At 44.8% G+C, this 24,079-nt stretch overlaps 1 protein-coding gene across 1 annotated transcript in view; it reads right to left on the bottom strand.

The window, feature by feature from the left end:
* gabrg3 (gamma-aminobutyric acid type A receptor subunit gamma3) overlaps positions 1-22,506 on the bottom strand; it is a 644,954-nt gene extending 622,448 nt beyond the window's left edge. Inside the window, exons 1-3 of the mRNA XM_033023452.1 lie at positions 22,456-22,506; positions 20,624-20,678; positions 16,247-16,447 (exon numbers count right to left, since the gene is read on the bottom strand). Coding sequence (XP_032879343.1) covers positions 16,247-16,447; positions 20,624-20,678; positions 22,456-22,506 — 307 coding nt within the window. The remainder of the gene's footprint in view (positions 1-16,246; positions 16,448-20,623; positions 20,679-22,455) is intronic.
* Positions 22,507-24,079: the final 1,573 nt, after the last annotated feature.

Here is a 24,079-nt window from a genome sequence, read left to right as displayed (position 1 = left end):
GTAATAATTGAATACATTTAAAATAAAAAGGCATACAGGTTTGCAGGGCAATTGGCTTGATATAATTATAAACTACCCCTAGTGCGTAGGACAGTGTTATAGTGTACAGGGTGATCACTGGTTGGCGTGGACTCGGAGGGCCGAAGGGCCTGTTTCTGCGCTGTATCTCTCAATAAATCTAAACTGAAAGGTCATTGATCTAGAATGTTCTGCTTCGCTTTGCAGGGATGCTGCTTGACCTAATGTCAATTTCCAGCATTCTCTGTTTTAATGTCGGGTTTTCAACATCTGCAGCAGTTTACGATTGAAACGTATATTAAGGGCCTGTCCCACTTGGCGATATTGTCGGCGACTGTCGGTGTCAAATCAGTGTCGCCAAAAGATTTTGAAGATTTCAAAATCCAGCGGCGTCAAAAAAATGTTGCGGCACTTGAAAAAACACGGCGCGTCAATATGTCATCATGCAACGTCACGCAGCATCACCGCCGCATCACGTCACGTCACGCCACGCCGCAAATTGTTCGGTGACCTGATACGTCAGACAATGATGCTGGCAGTCACCGAAAAAAATCACTAAGTGGGACAGGACCCTTAGTTGTCTTTGGTACAAACGACAAGTGGGATAATTAGAAAATGTTTCATCTCCTGTTGATTTGGGAAATTTATACAGCAGTAATGTTGTACCTACACTTGCATCAACTGTGTTCTTATGCAAAGTTTAGCCATAGAAACATAGAAAATAGGCGCAGGAGTAGGCCATTCGGCCGTTTGAGCCTGCACTGCCATTCAATATGATCATGGCTGAAATCCAACTCAGTATCCAGTACCTGCCTTCTCTCCATACCCCCTGATCCCTTTAGCCACAAGGGCCACATCTAACTCCCTCTTAAATATAGCCAATGAACTGGCCTCAACTACATGCTGTGGCAGAGAATTCCACAGATTCACCACTCTCTGTGTAAATTTTTTTTTTCTCATCTCAGTCCTAAAAGATTTCCCCCTTATCCTTAAACGGTGACCCCTTGTTCTGGACTTCCCCAACATCGGGAACAATCTTCCTGCATCTAGCCTGTCCAACCCCTTAAGAATTTTGTAAGTTTCTATAAGATCCCCCCTCAATCTTCTAACTTCTAGCGAGTACAAGCCGAGTCTATCCAGTCTTTCTTCATATGAAAGTCCTGGCATCCCAGGAATCAGTCTGGTGAACCTTCTCTGTACTCCCTCTATGTCAGATCAATAGTTTATCTTATTGATCTGCATTGAACAGTTATTTATTTTTGACAATTATAACTTGTCAAAAACTTGAAGACAAAACTATTGGAAATATTTAGCGAGTTGACCAACTATGGATTTTGTAGCAAACCTTCTAAAGGAGGAGCATTAGTCTGCAGCAGTCTGAAGGGTTGGTTTTATGTTTGTCAGCTCTCTTTACTGTGACTGAAGCGATTATTGCGTACGGTATGGATTATTCAGCTATTTGAAAGCTGTTCATATCCACCCCAGTGGGTAATAGAATCGTAAGATTCTGATGTTTTCTCTTCAGAGAGCAAGAAAAAGCTTGATATATCAAACCAGCCAAAGCAGTGGCTCATGAGAGCGACAGTATAGTTTCAATAAATATGCCACCAGGGATTTCTATGCAAGTTGAATAATTAAGTCTTCACAAATACCCGTTAACATAGATTTATCTCACTGAGTTAGATAAAAATGCTGGAGAAAATCAGTGGGTGAGGCAGCATCCATGGAGCGAAGGAATAGGTGACGTTTCGGGTCGAGATGCTTCTTCAGACTGGGGTGCTGCTATGCAAAGAAAAAAAGGAACACCCGGAGTTTGTGTGTCCTCCCCGGGACCTGCGTGGGTTTTCTCCGAGATCTTCGGTTTCCTCCCACACGCCAAAGAAGTACGGGTTTGAAGGTTAACTGGCTTGGTGTAAAATGTAAATGGTCCCACGTTGGACAAGTAGTGTTAAAGTGCAGGGATCGCTGGTCAGTGCGGTGGGCCGAAGGGCCTGGTTCCGCGCTGTATCTCCAAACTAAACTAAATCTGAACTGCTGGCTTCTTCAATTTTCCATAAAATCATATTACTTATCCAGCCACCTGAAATCTGCAAATCTATAAATATTAACTAATAATGAAATATATCAGTCGCCAGAACACAGCACTGAGACTTATCACATTTTTATCGGCGTTGTCAGCCTGAACGAAGTGAACTCAGTTAACTTCAGTGCATCTTGGAATAAGTTCATCAATTCAGAAGTGATAGGAGCAGAATTTGGCACATCAGGTCTACTCCGCCATTCAATCATGGCTGATCCATCTCTCCCTCCGAACCCTATTCTCCTGCCTTTTCCCCATAACCCCAGACGCCCGTACCAATCAAGAATTTATCTATCGCTGCCATTGGCTTGGCCTCCGCAGCCTACTGTGGCAATGAGAAGGTCAACTTACAAAATTCTTAAGGGGTTGGACAGGCTAGATGCAGGAAGATTGTTCCCGATGTTGGGGAAGTCCAGAACAAGGGGTCACAGTTTAAGGATAAGGGGGAAATCTTTTAGGACCGAGATGAGAAAAACATTTTTCACACAGAGAGTGGTGAATCTCTGGAATTCTCTGCCACAGAAGGTAGTTGAGGCCACAGTTCATTGGCCATATTTAAGAGGGAGTTAGATGTGGCCCTTGTGGCTAAAGGGATCAGGGGGTATGGAGAGAAGGCAGGTACAGGATACTGAGTTGGATGATCAGCCATGATCATATTGAATGGCGGTGCAGGCTCGAAGGGCCGAATGGCCTATTCCTGCACCTATTTTCTATGTTTCTGTCAACTTGACTAATCCACATGCATTTGGGAGTAATGACCATCTTGAATTCACGTTGTTACTGGTTAACAAAACAAGTCCAAACATCAATCAAATAGAGAAATTATTTTTTATTGTTTATTATTTGTCACAATGACCAAATAGTTCCCTCAATGCCTCAGCATGTCTGTGAAAAGATAAGTCAAAGGTGGGCTAATATGAAAACTAATGCTGAATTCAATAATGTGAGATGAGGTAATGGGATTACTGCAAATGACCTCACACCATAAACAGGCCCTTCAGCCTACTGAGTCAGGGCCGACCAGCAATCCCCGCACACTAACACTACCCTGAGGGACAATTTATAATTTTTACCAAGCCAATTAACCTCCAAACCTGTACGTCTGGGAGGAAACCGGAGCTCCCGGAGAAAACCCACGCTGGTCATGGGGAGAATGTACAAACTCCGTACAGACAGCACCCATTGTCAGGATCGAACCCGGGTCTCTGGCGCTGTAAGGCAGCAACTCTAACGCTGCGCCACCGTGCCGCCCTGCCTTGGTGTGATACTCGTGCATTACTTTTTCTGTAGAGGGGCTGTTCCTAAAGGGGCTGCCCCACTTGGGCGACCTAATTGGCGAGTTTAGAAGAGTTTGAAAAAATGTTAAAGACCTCCTTCGACTATGTAGAAGACCTCCTTCGACCTCCTCCGACTCTATTGAAGACCAGCTTCGACAAGCTACGGGAAAATTGGACACCGAATAGTGGAGAGTGAAGATGGCCTCCTTCGATCTCCCTTCGACTATGATGAAGACTATCTACGACTACCCTCGATTACCTATGACTAACATGCCGACCTACTACAACTAAACCTACGAGTAAAAATAGTATCGATTTTTGCCATGGCGACCTTTTTTTACTCGCGGGCAGTTTTTAACATATTGAAAAAAACGCCGCTACCTAACTGATGCCTCGAGTACCCGGAGACCACTCTCGAGCAAGAAGGAGAGTTACGAAAACCTCCTACAACCACATGTCGACCATGCTGCAAAAGTAGGAGTCGAGGGCAAACTCGCCAGAACTCACGGATTAGGTCGCCCGTGGGACAGGCCCTTAAACAGCATGACCTTACATTTAAACAATGCGACTGCAGTTTAATCCCACTTTCACAATGAGAAGCACAATTGATTCCAATGAACCAGGAGAAAAAAGGTATTCCTCATCGTATTGGTACAATCATAACAGATTTTATTAGGATTTATCCTTCAAAACACCTTTTAAAAATAACTCTATTTTCTGTGCCAATTGAATATACTTTTTGCTAAATTCATATGGCAGATCAGTCTAATTTCATTTGACTATTTTACCTGCTTAATTTAGTAATAATTGTCAATGCATGATGTTTACTATCAATGCCTGGCATTCGAAGTAGAAAATTAGCATGTCAGAAGTTGCCTCTCAAGCTTATAATGATATGGTTATTCAAACCCATGGCATAACAGACAGTAAGAGACTGTGACCATCCACTTTATCTATGCCCCTCATGATTCTATATAACTCTGCAAGGTGCAATGACACATCCTCCCTCAGAGCTACTCTGAACCCCATCACCAGCAGACAGGCCAGAGGGAGCCCTCAATCAGCGCCCCTAAACAATGACTGTCCGATGGAAAACACCGGCATTCTGGAGTAAACTGAGGCCACAGGCAAACAAGCCACAACTGGGTCCAGTTAATGGTTTTTGGACCAATTCACCTGTACCTCATCAGCCATACTCCTTATAAACCCAGGAGTTCCAACCAGAAGGGGTGAGATGGTGGTAGAGTTGATGCCTTATGCCCGTCCCACTTAGGAAACCTGAACGGAAACCTCTGGAGACTTTGCGCCCCACCCAAGGTTTCCGTGCGGTTCCCGGAGGTTTTTGTCAGTCTCCCTACCTGCTTCCACCACCTGCAACCTCCGGCAACCACCTGCAACTTCCGGGATCCACACGGAAACCTTGGGTGGGGCTCAAAGTCTTCAGAGGTTTCCGTTCAGGTTTCCTAAGTGGGACAGGGGCATAAGTGTTGGAGACCCAGATACGTTCCTGACTATGGGTACTGTCTGTATTGAGTTTGCACCTTCTCCCCATGACCACGTGGGTTTTCTTTGAGATCTTTGGTTTCCACCCATGCTCCAAAGATATACAGGTTTGTAGGTTAATTGGCTTTGTGTAAAAGTCTTGTCCCACGGTACTAGTTCATTCGAAGAGCTCTCCCGAGTTTAAAAAACATAAAACTTGTGGTAAGCACAGAGAATGAACGTAGCGAGTACGTCGGAGCTCAGGGACGTCTCTTAGCGCTAACGGCAGGTAATCGGGAAGACTCGCTAACGGCAGGTAAGCACGGGAAGACTCGTGAAGATTTTTCAACATGTTGAAAAATGTCCACGGGAGCCCCGACTACCGACGAGTGGCCATTACCGTAAATCTCCGAGTTTGAATCAGGGCAAACTCGGGAGAACTCTTGGAATGAACTTGTACCGTGGGACAGGGCTTTTAAATATGAAATTGTCCCTAATGTGTGTAGGGTGGTGCTAATGTGCTGGGGTTGATGCGTGCTGAAGTGCCTGTTGCTGTGCTGTATCTCTAAGCTGAAGGAAGCGAAAAAAAGAAAATAGAATAAAAGAAATCCCTTGTTAATTGTGCCTTCTCAGTGATGATGAAGGACTATGGACCTGTGCCTTATTATCACTATGTTCCGTCTATTTCATGAGTTCATCCTACTATGAGTATCTGTGTAGTCATCGGTGTCAATATATAAAGTAACAGAAAATTGTTTAAGTGTGATACCAATATAAACAAGCATTTCATTTAGTTCTGATGAGGTCAGCTTAGTTTCAACATTTTTATTATTTTTCTAAACTATTTAATAATACCCTTGTGGCATCAAGTGATAGATTTTGTTTTTAACACGTCCCCTTTTTAGATTAATTGTATCTAACATTTAGTCATTAAAAATTATCAATATCAATTTCACTACTTTATTTAACATTCTCTTTCTCTCTTCTTGCTTTTGTTACTTTTTTACGGCTAAATTTAAAACACGAAGTTGTACATGAAATGTATTATGTTATTCATGCTTTATATTATTGTACATTGCTTCTAATATAAATATATATTTTTTAAATAAAATAAATTTTGATCCATTCTCATTTATTGTGTTCAACTAAAATAGTATATAATAAAATTTTCCTCTAATTCCATATGATCAACCAGTTTCTATTTTACTTTAAAAAAAAAATTCTGATCACTTGTTAATTGGAGTTAAAATGTCAGCACAGTCTCCACGACAATCATTAAATTTGACTGTGTTTAAGAAGGAACTGCAGATGCTGGAAAATCGGAGGTACACAAAAAAGCTGGAGAAACTCAGCGGGTGCAGCAGCATCGATGGAGCGAAGGAAATAGGCAACGTTTCGGGCCGAAACCCTTCTTCAGACTGGTTAAATTTGACTGGTTAGTTTACAATCTCAGAACTCTGTCTCAAAATGTGTTTCCTCTTTATATACCTTGTATCTATGTTTAAGGGTTTTGTATCTCTTGAACTAGAAACATATTGTCTTTGTTTTAATCCCTGCATAATCATAAATATCTTCATCAGTATTATGACGGTCCCACTTGGGCGATTTTTCAGCGGATTGCCAGCGACTGTCAAGTTGCCGGCAGTCGCCTGAAAAACTGGGAACTGGAACAACGACTGTCGGAGTGGAACACACGCACACAAACGCATCGCAAAGGTGGGGGCCAGGGCAAGCGGGGGGAGCGCTGTCTGAAATTCACACGGTGCAAATCCAAGGTGATACACACAGGAAGGTTAAGATGGCTAGCACAGTGTACGGTAAGTCCTTTAAAAGGGGGGGGGGAGGGGAGAAGGGGGGAAAAGGAGTGGAGAAGGAGTGGAGAAGGAGTGGAGACACTTTTAAGAAGCCAGACAACTTTTAATAAGCCAGAGATACACAGCTGTGAAGTTCAGCGAGCATTTAACATTACCTGTTGGTTATCATTGGTTCTGAAAACTCGTGCTCATGTTTTTTTCCCCAATTAGCCAATGAAAATAACCGGTCAGCAAAGGCGATTAACTAAAACTACCTATGACTACCTCGACTACCTATAACTACAAAGCGACCCCACCATAACTGCACCTACAACTACAGGAATAATCGATTTTCTCCATGGCGACCAATTTTTGGTCGCAGAATATTTTTCAACTAGGTTGAAAAATTTGCGTCGACCATACTGAGGCCGCGACTAGCTCCCAGAATGCGGGAACTCCTCGCTACCATGAAGGAGACTCACCAGAGACCACCAGCGAACATGTGGCGATCGTGTGGCGAGTGCAGAGTCGCCTGCACTCGCCTAAAAAGTCGCCTTTGTGGGACAGGCCCTTAAGTCATTCTTTGTCCTTGTATTACCCAAATTCAAGTAGGAACAAAAAGGACACGAAATGCTGGAGTAACTCAGCAGTTAGGCAACATCTCTGGAGAACATGGATGAGTGTTGGGTGGGAAGGAACTGCAGATGCTGGTTTACACTGAAGATAGACACAAAATGTTGGAGTAACTCAGCGGGACAGGCAGCATCACTGGATAGAAGGAACTGGTAACGTTTTGGATCAAGACCCTTTTTCAGACTGAGATTCAGGGGAGAGGGAGATGGAGATATGGAAGGGTAAGGTGTGAAAATGAGGCAGAGGGGAAGTGGATCAAGGAAAATGTAGAATAGGTCATTGTTAGCTAGGAAGGTGACAACGAAGCAGACAGAGATAAAATTTAATCAGGAGGACTGTCAGACTGGTCGGAGAAATAGGATAGGGAGGGATGGAGAGAGGGGGATGGAAAGCAAGGGTTACTTGAAGTTAGAGAAGTCAATATTCATACCGCTGGCATGTTGTTTTCAGTCGGGACCTACTGAGAAGGATGACTGGGGAAGTGGAGGGCTGGGGCATAGTGGGAGAAATGGAAATGTGCTGGAGTGGGGATGCAGGGTACAGGAAAGAAAGAGGGGGGGGAGGGGAGGTATTACTTGAAGTTGCAGAATTCAACGCTCATCCCAATGGGTGGGACGGGAGATTGCAACCTTCACGTGGTCCACCCTGTTTCGACGAATGCAATCAACCCGACGTGCACAATCAAATAGAATAAGTTGTCCTACAACTTTAGGCTGTGCATGTCATACGCAAGAAGAAGATACCAATCTGGGTACAGAAATAGACCTTAAACCCCATTTCCTTGCTTTCCTCTAACGTTTATCATCTATTATGTTATGCATTCTCTGCCACAGAATTCTCTGCCACAGAAGGTAGTTGAGGCCAGTTCATTGGCTATATTTCAGAGGGAGTTAGATGTGGCCCTTGTGGCTAAAGGGATCAGGGGGTATGGAGAGAAGGCAGGGATGGGATACTGAGTTGGATGATCAGCCATGATCATATTGAATGGCGGTGCAGGCTCAAAGGGCCGAATGGCCTACTCCTGCACCTATTTTCTATGTTTCTATGCATCCAGGATTTGCACATACCTTTCCCTCGCTCAACAATGACAAAATGTTGACAAAGGCTTTCTGAAATACCATGCATATCGCAGCCAATGCATTCCTCTCATCTTTTACATCCATCACCATTTCACTTCAACATGGTTGGCATAAAGAGGAACAATTCTGTCTCCACAAATACGCTCTAGTTCCTCATTTTAAATCAATTATAGTTCTAATTGGTTTTGAATATCTTTGTGACCGGAAACATCACCTATCCATGTTCACCAGGAATGCTACCTGACCGGCTGAGTTACTACAGCATTTAGTTTAGTTTAGTTTACTGTCATGTGCACCAAGGTATAGTGAGCTGCTTTTGTTGCGTGCTAACCAGTTAGAGAAAAGACTATACGTGATTACAATCGAGCCATCCACAGTGTACACATACATGATAAAGGGAATAACGTTTAGTGCAAGAGATAGTCCGAGGGTCTCAAACGAGGTAGATAATTTCTCACGACGGCTCTCTAGTTGTTGATATGGTGATTCGGATGCCTGATAAGTTTGTGTCCTTTTGTGTATTCGCCTGCATCTGCAGTTCCTTGTTTTTACAAAAATAAGTTGTTCTTTACACTCACTAATGTCATCCACACATGTTCTGGTGTGTAACCCAATCCTGTATCTAAATGCACTGATTTCCATCTTGCTACGATCATTTATGTAGAAGGTTTTAGAAAATATTCCTCCAAAAAGATGCATGGGGCATTTTTTTTTTAAATGCCCACTTGTTCTTAGATTTCATCTTTTGAAGCCTTATAAGCGTGAAAATCCAAACCCTTCCACTGCCCACATTGCTCATCCCAACATCATTCAAAATGTATTCAGTACTTCAATTTTGTTTTCTGAATTGTGGCATTTACTGCTATTGAATGGGAGTGTCACTTGCTTGTCATTAGACTCGCTTATTAATGTCCTCTTGGCTTCTTTTCTCCCTCAGAATTATTTACTGCGCCCTCCACTGTAATATATCTTTAAAGTAGCATAAAACTCCCTGCCAGTCTTTATCTGAAATAATAATGGACAAACACAACCACAAAGCACATCCACCTGGGATATTTATACCATCTCCAAACACTTTAGTAATAGGGCAAAATGCAAAGTGCTGGAGTAACTCAACGGGCCAGACTGCATTTGGGAAGGGAATGGACAGGAGATGTTCCAGGAACCTTCATTCTGATGGGAATAGAGGAGAGGAAGCTGGGAAAGAGAGGTGGGGCAGGACAAAGCTTAACAAGTGATGGGTGGATGAAGGCGAGGGGTAATTGTTTGGCAGATGGGTGGAGTAACTGACAAAGGTTCTAGATGAAAAGGAGACAAAAGACAAATGAGGAGGAGGAATGGAGTGTAATGTAAAGCCCTTAGAGTGGGATGTGAATGGAAGGGAAAAGGTGATGGAGAGGGGAAATAGGGGACTGGGGAGTGGGAGAGGAAAGGAGTAGGGGGTTGGGAGAAATGGGAATGTACTCGAATGGGGATATGAGGTACAGGAAAGAGGGGGTAGGGAAAGAGGGGGCTAAGTGGGGGCTAAATAGGGGACTGGGAGGGATAATAGACAATAGGTGCAGGAGTAGGCCATTCGGCCCTTCGAGCCAGCACTGCCATTCAATGTGATCATGGCTGATCATCCCCAATCAGTAACCCGTTCCTGCCTTCTCCCCATATCCCCTGACTCCACTATCTTTAAGAGCCTTATCTAGCTCTCTCTTGAAAGTATCCAGAGAACCGGCCTCCACTGCCCTCTGAGGCAGAGAATTCCACAGACTTACAACTCTCTGTGAGAAAAAATGTTTCTTCATCTCTGTTCTAAATGGCTTACCCCTTATTCTTAAACTGTGGTCCCTGGTTCTGGACTCCCCCAACATCAGGAACATGATTCCTGCCTCTAGCGTGTCCAAACCCTTAACAATCTGATATGTTTCAATAAGATACCCTCTCATCCTTCTAAACTCCAGAGTGTACAAGCTCAGCCGCTCCATTCTCTCAGCATATGACAGTCCCGCCATCCCGGGAATTAACCTTGTAAACCTACACTGCACTCCCTCAATAGCAAGAATGTCCTTCCTCAAATTAGGGGACCAAAACTGCACACAATACTCCAGGTATGGTCTCACTAGGGCCCTGTACAACTGCAGAAGAGCCTCTTTGCTCCTATGCTTGACTCCTCTTGTTATAAAGGTCAACATGTCATTTGCTTTCTTCACTGCCTGCTGTACCTGCATGCTTATTTTCATAGACTGATGAACAAGGACCCTCAGATCCCGTTGTATTTCCCCTTTTCCCAATGACACCATTTAGATAGTAATCTGCCATCCAGTTTTTGATACCAAAGTGGATAACCTCACATTTATCCACATTAAACTTCATCTGCCATGCATCTGCCCACTCCCCCAACCTGTCCAAGTCGCCCTGCATTCTCACAGCATCCTCCTCATAGTTCACACTGCCACCCAGCTTTGTGTCATCTGCAAATTTGCTAATGTTACTTTGAAGTGGGAGAGGAAAAAATAGAGCGACTGGGGAATTTGTGGGGATGTTGGGAGAAATGGGAATGTGGAGAAGTGGGGATGTGCGTACAGGAAAGAAGGGGTAAGGCAGGTATTTCTTGAAATTGGTAATTCAACACATATTGGATATAGAAATAGACCTTAAATCCTATTGCCTTGTTTTCTTCTGTTAACATTTGTCATCTATTGAGCTCTGCATCCATGAATTACATGCTTTTCTTCCTCACTCCCCGATGATATGTTATCAAAGGCTTTCTGAAATACCATGCATATCACAACCAATGCATCTCTCATCTTACACGTCCATCAACAACTGTTCAGGTTGGCATAAAGAAAAAGAATTCAGTCTCCGTCAATATGCTCAAGTACCTCATTTAAATCAATTGCAGTTTTAATTGGTTTAGAATATCTTCTGAGCACCTGCGATATTGAGGATCTGGGCTACAGGGAGAGGTTCAGCAGGCTTGGACTCTACCCCTTGGAGTGCAGCAGAATAAGAGGTGATCTTACAGAGGTGTAAAAATTGTGAGGGGAATAGACCAGAAAGACACACAGAGTCTCTTACCCAGAGGAGGACAATCAAGAACCAGAGGACGATGGTTTAAGGTGAGAGGAAAAAGATTTAATAGGAACACAGAAGGTAACTTTTTCACACAGAGGGTGGTGGGTGTATTGAATGATCTGCTGGAGGAGGTAGTTGAGGCAGGTTGTATTGCAACGTTTAAGAAACATTTGGACAGGTACATGGATAGGACAGGCTTAGATGGATTTGGGCCAAATACCAGCAGATAGAAACATAGAAAATAGGTGCAGGTGTAGGCCATTCGGCCCTTCGAGCCTGCACCGCCATTCAATATGATCATGGCTGATCATCCAACTCAGTATCCTGTACCTGCCTTCTCTCCATACCCCCTGATCCCTTTGGCCACAAGGGCCACATCTAACTCCCTCTTAAATATAGCCAATTAACTGGCCTCAACTACCTTCTGTGGCAGAGAGTTCCAGAGACTCACCACTCTCTGCGTGAAAAACGTTTTTCTCATCTCGGTCCTAAAGGATTTCCCCCTTATCCTTAAACTGTGACCCCTTGTCCTGGATTTCCCCAACATCGGGAACAATCGTCCTGCATCTAGCCTGTCCAACCCCCTAAGAATTTTGTAAGTTTCTATAAGATCCCCCCTCAATCTTCTAAATTCTAGCGAGTACAAGCCGAGTCTATCCAGTCTTTCTTCATATGAAAGTCCTGACATCCCAGGAATCAGTCTGGTGAACCTTCTCTGTACTCCCTCTAAGGCAAGAATGTCTTTCCTCAGATTTGGAGACCAAAACTGTACACAATACTCCAGGTGTGGTCTCACCAAGACCCTGTACAACTGCAGTAGAACCTCCCTGCTCCTATACTCAAATCCTTTTGCTATGAATGGGATGGGACTAGTGTAGCTGGAACATGTTGGTCGGTATGGGCTAATTGGGCCAAAGAGTGTGTTTCCATGCTGTATGACTCTATTCCTCCATGTTGCTGGAAAAGCCAGCATTTATAGTACAAAAGCAATTGCCCCTGAACTGAGCAGATTGCTTAGACACTTTGGAAAGCAGTTTAAGAATCAATTGTGTGCAAGCCAGAAGTCACAAACAGGCCAGACTGGCAGAGAATTGTAATATTCTTTCCTTTTATTTAGTGATCCTGATAAGTTTCTGTCCTGGGTCCGGTTTAATTCTCCTTCCCATTCCCACACGGACTTTTCTGTCTGTGGTCTCCTCCATTAACAAAGTGAGGCTAAACGCAAAGTGGAGGAACAGCGTCTCATATTTCGCTTGGGCAGCTTATAGCCCAGTGGTATGAGTATTGATTTCTCTCACTTCAGGTAACCCCGGCATTCCCTCGATCTCTATCCCTCCCCCACCCACGTCGCACTAGCTTCTCATTTTCACCCAACAAACAGCTAATAGACAATAGACAATAGGTGCAGGAGTACGGCATTTGGCCCTTCGAGTCAGCACCGCCATTCAATGTGATCATGGCTGATCATCCACAATCAGTACCACCCACGTTCATGCCTTCTCCCCATATCCCCTGACTCCGCTATTTTTAAGAGCCCTATCTAGCTCTCTTCTGAAAGCATCCAGAGAACCTGCCGCCACCGCCCTCTGAGACAGAGAACAATGGCCTGCTTCCTTTATCATTGTTACTTTTTTGCTTATATTTCATTCATTGTTCTTTATCTCTTTACATCATCGTCTATATCTCGTTTCCTATATCCTTAATCAGTCTGAAGAAGGGTCTCGACCCGTAAAGTCACCCATTCCTTCTCTCCAGAGATGCTGAGTTACTCCAGCTTTTTCTGTCTATCTTCTGATAACTTCCATGACAGCCCAATATTTTGTGCCCAGCATCACATATGCGATTATCTTGCTGGATAATAATAATAATTTATATAGAAATTTCCCGGCTGTGACAGCGAGATTCAAACTGATGTGACTACATACAGACCTATAGAAGCGAATCCAGTAAATACTGCTTCCCGCTTTAACTTATTCCAAACAGTTTAGGCTAAGGTGTTATTGAATGCATTACCCTTGTCTTTTGAACAATGCATGACCAAGTAGGGGTTGGGCGGTTAATTGGCTTCGGTAGCATGTAGGCTACAGTTTGGGATGATTGAAGGGAATGTGGGAAGAATGAAATAGAATTAGTGCTAATGGGTGCTTGCTGGCCAGTGCAGATTCAGTGGGCTGAAGGGCCTGCTTCCTTTAGTCAGAAGGTGGTAAATCTGTGGAATTCTTGGTGGAGTTAGGACCTTGGTTAGGACTGTAAACTCCTATCTCACCTATCCTGGCTGGGACTGACAGCGTCATAGAGACACAGAGTCATACAGCATTGATAAATTTACTCTACCACTCTACTGCTTTTTCTTAAAATTGCTGTTTTTTTCCCTTTTTCCTTCCACCCACAATAATTAATATGAAAAAGAATATGTGATTCTGTTACATTATGTTTGTAGTTTGTTTGGTTGTTTGTTTGTTTGTCTTTTTGCACAAAGTCCGCGAGCATTGCTGCTTTTCATTTCACTGCACATCTCGTATGTGCATGTAACGAATAAACTTGACTTGACTTGACGGCCAAGTCAGTGGATATATTTAAGGCAGAGATGGATAGATTCTTGATTAATACAGGTGTCAGAGCTTATGGTGAGAAGGCTGGCGAATGGGGTTAGGAGGGAGAGATAGATCAGCCATGATTGAATGGCGGAGAAGACTTGATGGGCTGAATGGCCTAATTCTGCTCCCATCACATGATTTTACGATCTTAATCTGTACTCTATGACCTTATAATCCAAACAAGCTAATAATAAGCCATATTTTCTAATTAGGAACTTTATATCACTTTACAGTGCATGAATCGGAGTCAGGCATGTATAGAACCCTCCGAATGAATAGCAACAGTTAAGAGTGACTGAATTACAGGTTTTATCCCAGTCTAATCTATTACGACCTAATTTGGTGCCTTACTATTTTTCAAAGTAAAATATGAAAAAGATCTGTCGAGTAAATAAGCTGCTACAAAATAGCATTGAGAATTTGACAGAGGACCTGACAGGTTGAAAAGATGTTCAGGTTATTGTTTCCAGCCTGAGATTACCAACAGCAGCTAAAGGGAAGATTGAAGTGAAGCATGAATGAATCACTGACCTCAACAAAAGATAGCAGAATATGTTATATTTTGACACAAAAAAAAACAATTTAGTTTTATAACTCATTTCTTCTTGTGTAGATTACCCAACCATCTTCCCTGTTTATTGCTGTGTTGTTTACTTTCATAGAAGGCAACATTTAGTTGACAGATTCTAAGCCACCCTGCTACCTTTCAATTAGATTAATAAAGGGCTTTTGTTTCTTATTACAGGGTCAGAATTGTGTTCATTTCATTGTTTTATGTGCTATTGTCAGGGGAGCCATGCACTTCAACTTACACAGTGTCAGAGAACCGGGTTCGATCCCGACTACGGGTGCTGTCTGTACAGCGTTTGTACAGCGTTTGTACGTTCACCCCGTGACCTGCATGGGTTTCCTCTGGGTGCACTGGTTTCCTCCCACGCTCCAAAGACGTACAGGTTCGTTGGTTAATTGGCTTGGTATAATCGTAAATTGTCCCTAGAGTGTAGCGTAGTGCTTGTGTGCGGGATTTGTACGTTAATTGTCTTGGTATCATTGTAAATTGTTCCTAGTGTGTGTACAATAGTGGTAGTGTGCGAGGATCTCTGTTTGTGTTGAATCGGTGGGCCAAAGGGCCTGTTTCCACGCTGTATCTCTAAAGTAAAACTAAACGAGAAAATAGAAGAAAATAGTGATGCATTGTAAGCTAGTCATGTTCCTTTAAGTAATTTTCTCAGACTGCGTGCATTACAAGTAGTTTGTGCAGTTTTTGGTAAATGGTGAGCATCTTTGCTGACAGGTGTTCATTACTTCAATGCTTTGAATAATGGACTGTATGTTCTGTAAAAATGCAGAAAGTGATAGTCCGAGTGTTTGATTAATGTACTCTGCTGAGTACACATTCCTCAATCATTCCATTATGAAACTACACAATATTTTAGAATGCGAGAGAACACTTTCTTGGAATTGTATTTTTGGAGATTAGGTAAAACAATGCAGTTTTATAAATCAGTTTATCTAGCAACATATTTGATGGGTATTCCAGTTGATTTCAGAGGGAAATAAATGATTAACGTGGGGGAATGTACATGTTGCAGTTTTAACCATTCATTAAATGACTTTGCTCTCTTTATTTAAGTACTCAGAGGAGGACGGCCAGTTTTACTGGTTCACATTGGGGATTTTTTCATATGTAATAGGAGCAGAATTACCATTCGGCCCATCAAGTCTACCCCGTCGGTAGACAAAAGTGCTGGAGAAACTCAGCGGGTGCAGCAGCATCTATGGAGCGAAGGAAATAGGCAACGTTTCGGGCCGAAACCCTTCTTCAGACTGAACTACTCCCTCCTAACACCCCCCCCCCCCCGCCGTAACCCCTGACACCCGCACTAAACAAGAATCTCTCTATTTCAGCTATAAAAATATCCACTGACTTGTCCTCCACAGAGACCAATTTTTATATTCCAATTGTTGCCATTGGTTGAGTTTGCAGCAACGTTGCAACAGGCGTTGACGTGCGAAGTGAAATGACATGGGGGTACTTACGAGATGGTTTTCATTACGGGGAGTACCCTATTGTTTTACTCTTTTAATTATGCACGCAGGAAAAGTCCTCAGTAACTGATATCCAACCACACATCAACAAAAACATAAATGTATTTCCACCAAACGACACTGTTTTAGTGAGGGGCAGGACGCGGGTTACAAAAGACCCGCTGGTACTTACTGCCGATATCGGGGCGCAGCTTTTTGTCATATTCCTTCAGCAAGTCATTTAACATCTTCGTCATGCTGCGGTCTTGCAGTTTTGGAGCCAACACCCATTTCTGGTTGATAGTGAGATCTTCAAACTCATCTTCGTCAATCTTTCTCGAGCTGCGTAATGGAAAGTTGATTTTAGTATTAACGTCAGTTACCTTGGCGAGGGCTGCGAATATTGAACGCGGGGTTAAAACGTTATTTTTAAATAGTGCATTCTAGCCCGCCTGTAAATACATTCGCAGGTAATCACGGGGGGGGGGGGGGGGGGGGGGGCATGAGCTGCGAAATGGGTCAGATATCTGGGGCACTCCTTAATACAGATGTCTTTCCCGTTACGTGTTAGCCCAACTTACACTTAACCTCGAAGATAGACACAAAAAGCTGGAGTAACTCAGCGGGTCAGGCAGCATCTCTGGAGACTATTATTGTTGTTTTTGTGTGTGCGTGTATGTATGTATATATACATATATATATTCTTCAAACTATGTCTGAAGAAGGGTCTCTACCCGAAACGTCACCCATTCCTTCCCTCTATAGATGCTGCCTGTCCCGCTGAGCTACTCCAGCATTTTGTCTATCTTCAGTTTAAACCAGCACCTGCAGTTCCTTCCCATATACAATTGTAAAGTTCAGACATGAGTTTATATACACACACATATATATAAACTCATGCCTGAATGTTTTTTATTGTTTATTACATTATTTACATAGTATTATGTTCACATATTCTGTTGTGCTGCTGCAAGTAGGAATTCCATTGTTCTATCTGGGACATATGACGATAAAACACTCTCGACTCTTGAGTCAGGGAGGGGGGAACTCGAGGTTTGGGAAGGTACAGAACTTAAACTCAGAGTTCTTATTTCAACTATTATGAATGGAACATAGATTCTTTGTTGATTTTCGATCTCTATACGTTTCTCAAACAAAACTTTCCCATCAGACTCAACGCACTTAAGTCTAAGATTGAATGCACGTTCATTTTTTTTTCAATTAGATTAAATGGAGTTGGATAGATGGTGTGAATTATTTGTAAGTATATGTGTATATTGAGTGGATGGATGGCGGGACTGCCATATGGTGATAGAATTGAGCGTCTGGGCTTGTATACTCTGGAATTTAGAAGGATGAGAGGGCTTCTTATTGAAGTATACTATTATTAAGGGTTTGGACATGCTAGAGGCAGGAAACATGTTCCCGATGTTGGTGGAATCCAGAACCAGGGGCCATGGTTTAAGAATAAGGGGGTAAGCCATTAAGAACGGAGATGAGGAAAAACTTTTTCACACAAAGGGTTTTGAATCTGTGGAATTCTCTGCCTCAGAAGGCAATGGAGGCCAATTCTCTGGATGTTTTCTAGAGAGAGTTTAATAGAGCTCTTAAAGATAGCGGAGTTAGGGGATATGGGGAGAAGTCAGGAACGGGGTACTGATTGTAGATGATCAGCCATGATCAGCCATAGGGGGATTGAGTATAAAAACACGGAGGTCTTGCTGCAGCTGTACACAGTATTAGTGAGACCACATTTGGAATACTGTGTACAGTTCTGGGGTCCATACTTAAGAAAGGATGTACTAGCCCTGGAGGCAGTGCAGCGAAGGTTTACAAGATTAATTCCTGCAATGAGGGGATTGACATATGAGGAAAGGTTAAGTAGGCTGGAACTCTACTCTTTGGAGTTTAGAAGAATGAGAGGCGATCTCATTGAAACATATAAGATCGTGAGGGGCCTTGATCGGGTGGATGCACCGAGGATGTTCCCAATGATCGGGGAAACTAGAACTAGAGGACATAGTTGCAGAATAAGGGGGGGCTCTTTTAAAACTGAGATGAGGAAGAACTTCTTCACCCAGAGGGTGGTTAATTTATGGAATTCACTGCCCCAGGGAGCAGTGGAAGCAGAAACTTTAAATATATTTAAGACTAAAATAGATGGTTTTTTAGCTGCCAAGGGGATAAGGGGCTACGGGGAGAGGGCAGGGATATGGACCTAGGTATGGTTAGTATAGTAAGACCTGAGTGATCTCCTGGACAAGTGTCGATCGCCTGGATTGGGGTCGGAGAGGAATTTCCCGGATTTTTTTCCCGAATTGGACCTGGGTTTTTATCCGGTTTTTTGCCTCCCCCAGGAGATCACGAGGTTCTTGGGGTGGAGAGGGGTGATAGCGGTATAAAGGGGAGGGTAGTGTCTTGTGTTCTGTGTCTTGTGTCTACTGTTTGTGGGTAAGTGTGTCTGTTTAGTGTTCAGCCATGAGCGAGTGGCGGTGCGGGCTCGACGGACCTGGTGGTCTACTCTCGCACCTACTTTCTATGTTTCTATCACAGTGAATGGCGGTGCTGGCTCGAAGGGCCGAATGGCCTACTCCTGCACCTATTGTCTATTGCTATCCCCGTTGTTACGTTGCCAATACTTGCAATGTAAGAGTGTATTTCTCAGACCACTAATATCACCAAGCACAAGTAGTAACCGAAGATAGACTCAAAAACGCTGGACTAACTCAGCGGGACAGGCAGCATCCCTGGAGAGAAGGAATGGCTGACGTTTCGGGTCGAGACCCTTCTTCAGACCATTCTGACCCGGCGTAAAAGATGGAATCCAAGAATCCAAGTCGCCAGTCTGAAGGGTCCCGACTCGGAAACGTCACCAATTCATTTTTCTCCATAGACGCTGCCTGACCCGCTAAATTACTCCGGCACTTTGTGTCTATCCTTGCATACTGTAAATGTGGACGGTGCCCCTTTTGCATGTAGCTCCAATCTACCAGTCCGAGGTAACTGACCCTAAATAACCAATACGTTCAAACTTGATTTTACTGTCGCAGTAAATAAACCAAAAAATAGCAATTCTGACCGAATTCCAGTACAATCAGATCTCTTTATTTAGCGTGTGGATGTATAAAAGACTGGAGCAGTAGTCAATAGATAATAGGTGCAGGAGCAGGCCATTTGGCCCTTCGAGCCAGCACCGCCATTCAATGTGATCATGGCTGATCATCCCCAATCAGTACCCCGTTTTTTGACTTCTCCCCATATCCCCTGACTCCGCTATTTTTAATAGCCCAATCTAGCTCTCGTTTGAAAGCATCCAGAGAACCTGCCTCCACCAGGCAGAGAATTCCACAGGTTTCTTCATCTCCGTTCTAAATGGCTTACTCCTTATTCTTAATCTGTGGCACCTGGTTCTGGACTCCCCCAACATCGGGAACATGTTTCCTGCCTCGAGCGTGTCCAAGCCCTTAACAATCTACTCGATATGACAGTAGTTTAGCTACGGTATCATTCATTTCCCATCTTTACTCGCTTTAATATCAAACAATGATGATTGCTATTATATGCTCAGCTGCCCCAACTCCGCTTGCCCAGGGATGCTTAACACTGGCACGCTTTTCCGTGCAAGGTTTGTAGTTTTGAATTCGCCCTTCTGCAGAGTTTTACAGAAACGTCCAGTCCCAATCCATCCTTCCCCCACTCTGACCCTTTAGTTCTGAAGGAGGCTAGCGCAATTCAAAATATGTTACCGCCAGGTGAGTCCGTTTCTCTTGCAAGGGGTGTAGTCAGAAGCATTCGCTCAACTCGTTACCTTTTGATCTGATTCCAATTGAGGGAAAGATACAGAGTGTGAAAACCAGGCCCTTCGGCCCACCGAATCCACGCCGGACCATCGATCGCCCGCCCATCGATCACACGCCCGCCCATCGATCACACCGGTTCATTTTTGTCGGTGTGATCCCACTTGTCGCACCCATTCCCTTGCACACTAGGGGGCGATTCACAGAGGCTAATTAACCTACACACCGGCACACTTTTGGGATGCGGTAGGAAACCGGAGCACCCGGGAGGAAACCCACGCGGTCACGGCGAGGGGGAAAAAACGTGCAAACTACACACAGATAACAGGCAGCCGAGGTCAGGATTGAACCCGGGGTGTTGTCTGGCGCTGCGAGGGCAGCAGTTCTAGTAGATGCGCCGCACACACTATATGGTAGTGAACTCCAGAGAGTTATGGATCCGAATATTTTAATCGCCCACCCTCCCCCGACTCCCTTCGCCTCCCTAAACATCCACCCCGTCCACATAACACGGGGAGGCAGACTGGAAAGAATGGAGGTCCCGCTATCTGGTGTGTACACCTGCACGGATACATCACTAAATTTAACTGCGACATCAGAGACGCTATCGGGAGTCGGGACTTCGAGTCTGCCCCGTTTTCACCAGTCGCGTCTGTCCGCGCATTCCTCAACTTTTGCCCACAAGCGCAGACTGGCTCTAAAACCTAACAATCATCTCCTCGTTAAGTAAGTAAGGAAGGAAGGAAGGGGGCGGAAGAAAAACACTAGCTTACCAAGCTTGGAAAACTGAAAGTAGGAAGAAAGCTGCGAGCAGTTTGGTTGGCATAGCTGAAGAAGCGGACACGGAGGCAGAAGCGAGCCGTCAAGATGCTCGGGGAACGTTCGCCGCCGGAGAGAGGGAGCGGAGAGAGTTTCTCACTCGCCCGGATCGCTGACAAAAACAATCCCAGCCGCCTCCCAACAATCTCTTGTCGCTTCGGGGACCATCCGGAGTCACAGCCGAGATGAGAGAGAGAGAGAGAGAGAGGGCGACGGCTCCAGAGCCAGCCGTATATCACAGGCGTGCACACCTCTGACAGGTGTGAGCGCTTTTCTTTCTTTTCTTGTTTTTGGACGGCTCCCACTCTCTCCACACGCGAATGGCTAGCGGCGAGAAGCCCCTCCTAGGCGCAACAGCCCTGACGAGTTCGACGCCCTCCGCTCCATTCGGCTTTCTTGCACGGCGAGAGAGAGAGAGAGAAAGTAGCAGGGGGACGGTGTCCAAGTGGCCCGAATTTCCTCTCTGCCCATGAAATGCCACCCGACGGGAGTCCCGTTGGATTATCTGACGTCAGGTCTCACCCCCACCCCCAAGCTCCGCGGTTAGTTGGAGAAACAGGAGGGAGACTAGATAACGGCGGCGATGCGCGCAGATGTGTGTGTGCATGTGTGTGTTGTGAGCATTCATGACTGCATGTGTGATGCGTGCACGTATGACCCCCGCGGATGTGTGTACCTGTTACTTACGCAGCATCGCCACAGTATTGACCCCAGACTTGCCTAATCGGTTATTGATTCCAACGTTAAACTAGACACATTAAAACAAAAAGCAGGAGTAACTCAGCGGGCCAGGCAGCATCTCCGGTGAAAAGGGATAGGCGACGTTTCGGGGTTGAGACCCTTCTTTTGACTGAGAGTCTAGAGAGGAAACATTTCAATTCCCTTTCCCCCGTCTCTCAGACAGAAGGTGTCTCGAACAGCTAACAATGGTCTGTTTCTCTTCATTATCATTACTTCTGCATATCTTTCATTCATTTGTTCCAGATCTCATTATATCACCATCTATATCTTTATTTCCCTTTTCGTGACCTTACCGAAACGCCACCTATTCCTTCTCTCCAGAAATGCTCTCTGGCCCGCTGAGTTACTCCGGCTTTTTGTGTCAATCTTCGGTTTGAAACCGTTCCTTCCTACACGTTAAGTGGGACTCTTCGCTTTCAATAGAAATCCCAATTCCCTCCCTCTCCCACCCCCGCCTCTCCCCATTTCCTAAAAAAATGGGTTATGAACGGAGTGTTTATATATTCGATTTATAAAGTTGAATGTAGCTCTCGCCGGGTTTGTTTGGTGCCACCGCTGTCTCGCCATAGACAGCGCAGTCTAGTTTAACAGCAAACGTTTCATCGGCGTTAGATCTGTTGCGCTTTCCGGGGAAGTTGGTAAACAAGTAGCCAACACCCTGCGAATCGTGTTCTCACCAAGTCCGGTGGCAAGTGCCATCCAACGGACTCATTAGTGTGGACTTTGTCGGCAGTGACTCGAGGTGGCCGTTCAGCTGAAAAGTATCAGTGATCAAATATCGCCCACCGACCGGCTCCACTTACGTCACCCACTAGCCGGCACTTACAGGAGCCACTTGTGTGCAGAATCCGTCGCTGGGCTCTGGAAACTTTTTTTTTTGTTAGGGATATATTGCTAACTAGAATCCTAGCGCCAAAGTACAAATATTGTCTAAAGCTGGTCTGGGATCGGTGGGCGGGGTGATGGGGGGGTTTTATTCTTCCCCCTGTCCTGCAAGTGTGGAATCACCTCCAAACACACTCCACGCGTGTCGGTGCCGAATTACTTTTCGCTTGCCAAAGTGACTGTAAATAAATACCCTGGCGACGGCGTACATGAACGCGAATGGAAAGCACTTGTCCTCCTTCTCCACAGACTCTGCAAGATGAAGGCGGCGAACAAGCAGCCCGCTGCCGACTAACTGGTGCTGTCTGGAGCAGCGTGGATCAGACCACACCTGCCCTTAAAATGTCAACAGCTAAACGCATTGCCAACAGCGGCTGCGGGTCAGGCTTGTTAACACAGGTAGGTGACTTGTGGCGAATAAGCCAGGTGCTTGTTTGGCATTCCGAGATTGAGAGTATTGTGTTCAGTTCTGGGCACCGTGTTATAGGAAGGATGTTGTCAAACTGGATTTAGAGAAGATTTACGAGGATGTTGCCAGGGCTAGAGGGTCTGAGCTACAGGGAGAGGTTGAGTAGGCTGGGACTCTACTCCTTGGAGCGCAGGAGGATGAGGAGTGATCTTATTGAGGTGTATAAAATCATGAAAGGAATAGATCGGGTAGATGCACAGAGTCTCTTGCCATGAGTATGTTATTCGAGAACCAGAGGACATAGGTTTAAGGTGAAAAATATTTAAAAGGAATCCAAGGGGTAACTTTTTCACACAAAGGGGGGTGGGTGTATGGAACAAGCTGCCAGAGGAGGTAGTTGCGGCTGGGACTATAGCAGCGTTTAAGAAACAGTTAGATAGGTACATGGATAGGACAGGTTTGGAGGGATATGGACCAAGCGCAGGCAGATGAGACTAGTGTAGCTGGGACATTGTTGGCCAGTGTGGGCAAGTTGGGCCGAAGGGCCTGTTTCCACACTATCATTCTGTGACCTATCTGATATTAAATCGCATTTCATTCGGCAGCGGAGTAGATAGATGTCTGCGGGCGGACTCTGTGGAGCCCATCTTAATGTCACTTCTAGGGGGTGGGATCTCCGGGACGCTGGGAACATTGCGAATAATTGAAGGAGGGGGGGGGGGCAGAAAAATACTCAATTGCGCACGTCATGTCGCAATACAAAACCGACCTCTGCGCTTAGTGTGCGGAAAGATAGATGCGAGCCCGAACCTCGCAAAAACTTAAAGCCCAACCTAGAAATAACGGCACCACTGGGGATCAAGTGGGGACAAGAGATCGCCCAGAACGGCTGTCTATCCAACATGCACGGTGCAGGATTCAGAACATTGGACCCCGTGACAGCGAGGAGATAGCGTTTTGCAGAAAGATGACTTGTTCTCACCCAAAATACCAATCACCCAATAGTTTTAATATTTTGACTCCCATTTGGCATTTTGAAAATATACGTGCGCAATTGCAGACGCATATCAGCGCGTACTCTGGACATTGCATTGTTATAGACTGCGGGTACAAATGATTGATAAAATAACTCAAATGTAGGCATTGACACACAGTTGAGTGCACAAACACACACGCGCACACGCGACCTGAACACAATACGACCAACACACCACCGGCGAAGTGTAGTCTGAATGATATTAATGTCATAAATCTCAGGCAACGGACGGGATGTTCCCCTTGTCTGGGGGCGGGATGTTCCCCTTGTCTGGGGGCGGGATGTATCAGGGGACTCGTGGACTTTGAGACGGTTTTGTGGATCCGCTTGGAATCGCCG

Source organism: Amblyraja radiata, chromosome 6 (genome assembly GCF_010909765.2).
Source record: "Amblyraja radiata isolate CabotCenter1 chromosome 6, sAmbRad1.1.pri, whole genome shotgun sequence".
NCBI classification, from domain to species: Eukaryota; Metazoa; Chordata; class Chondrichthyes; order Rajiformes; family Rajidae; genus Amblyraja; species Amblyraja radiata.
This window is presented reverse-complemented; position numbering and strand designations above follow the sequence as displayed.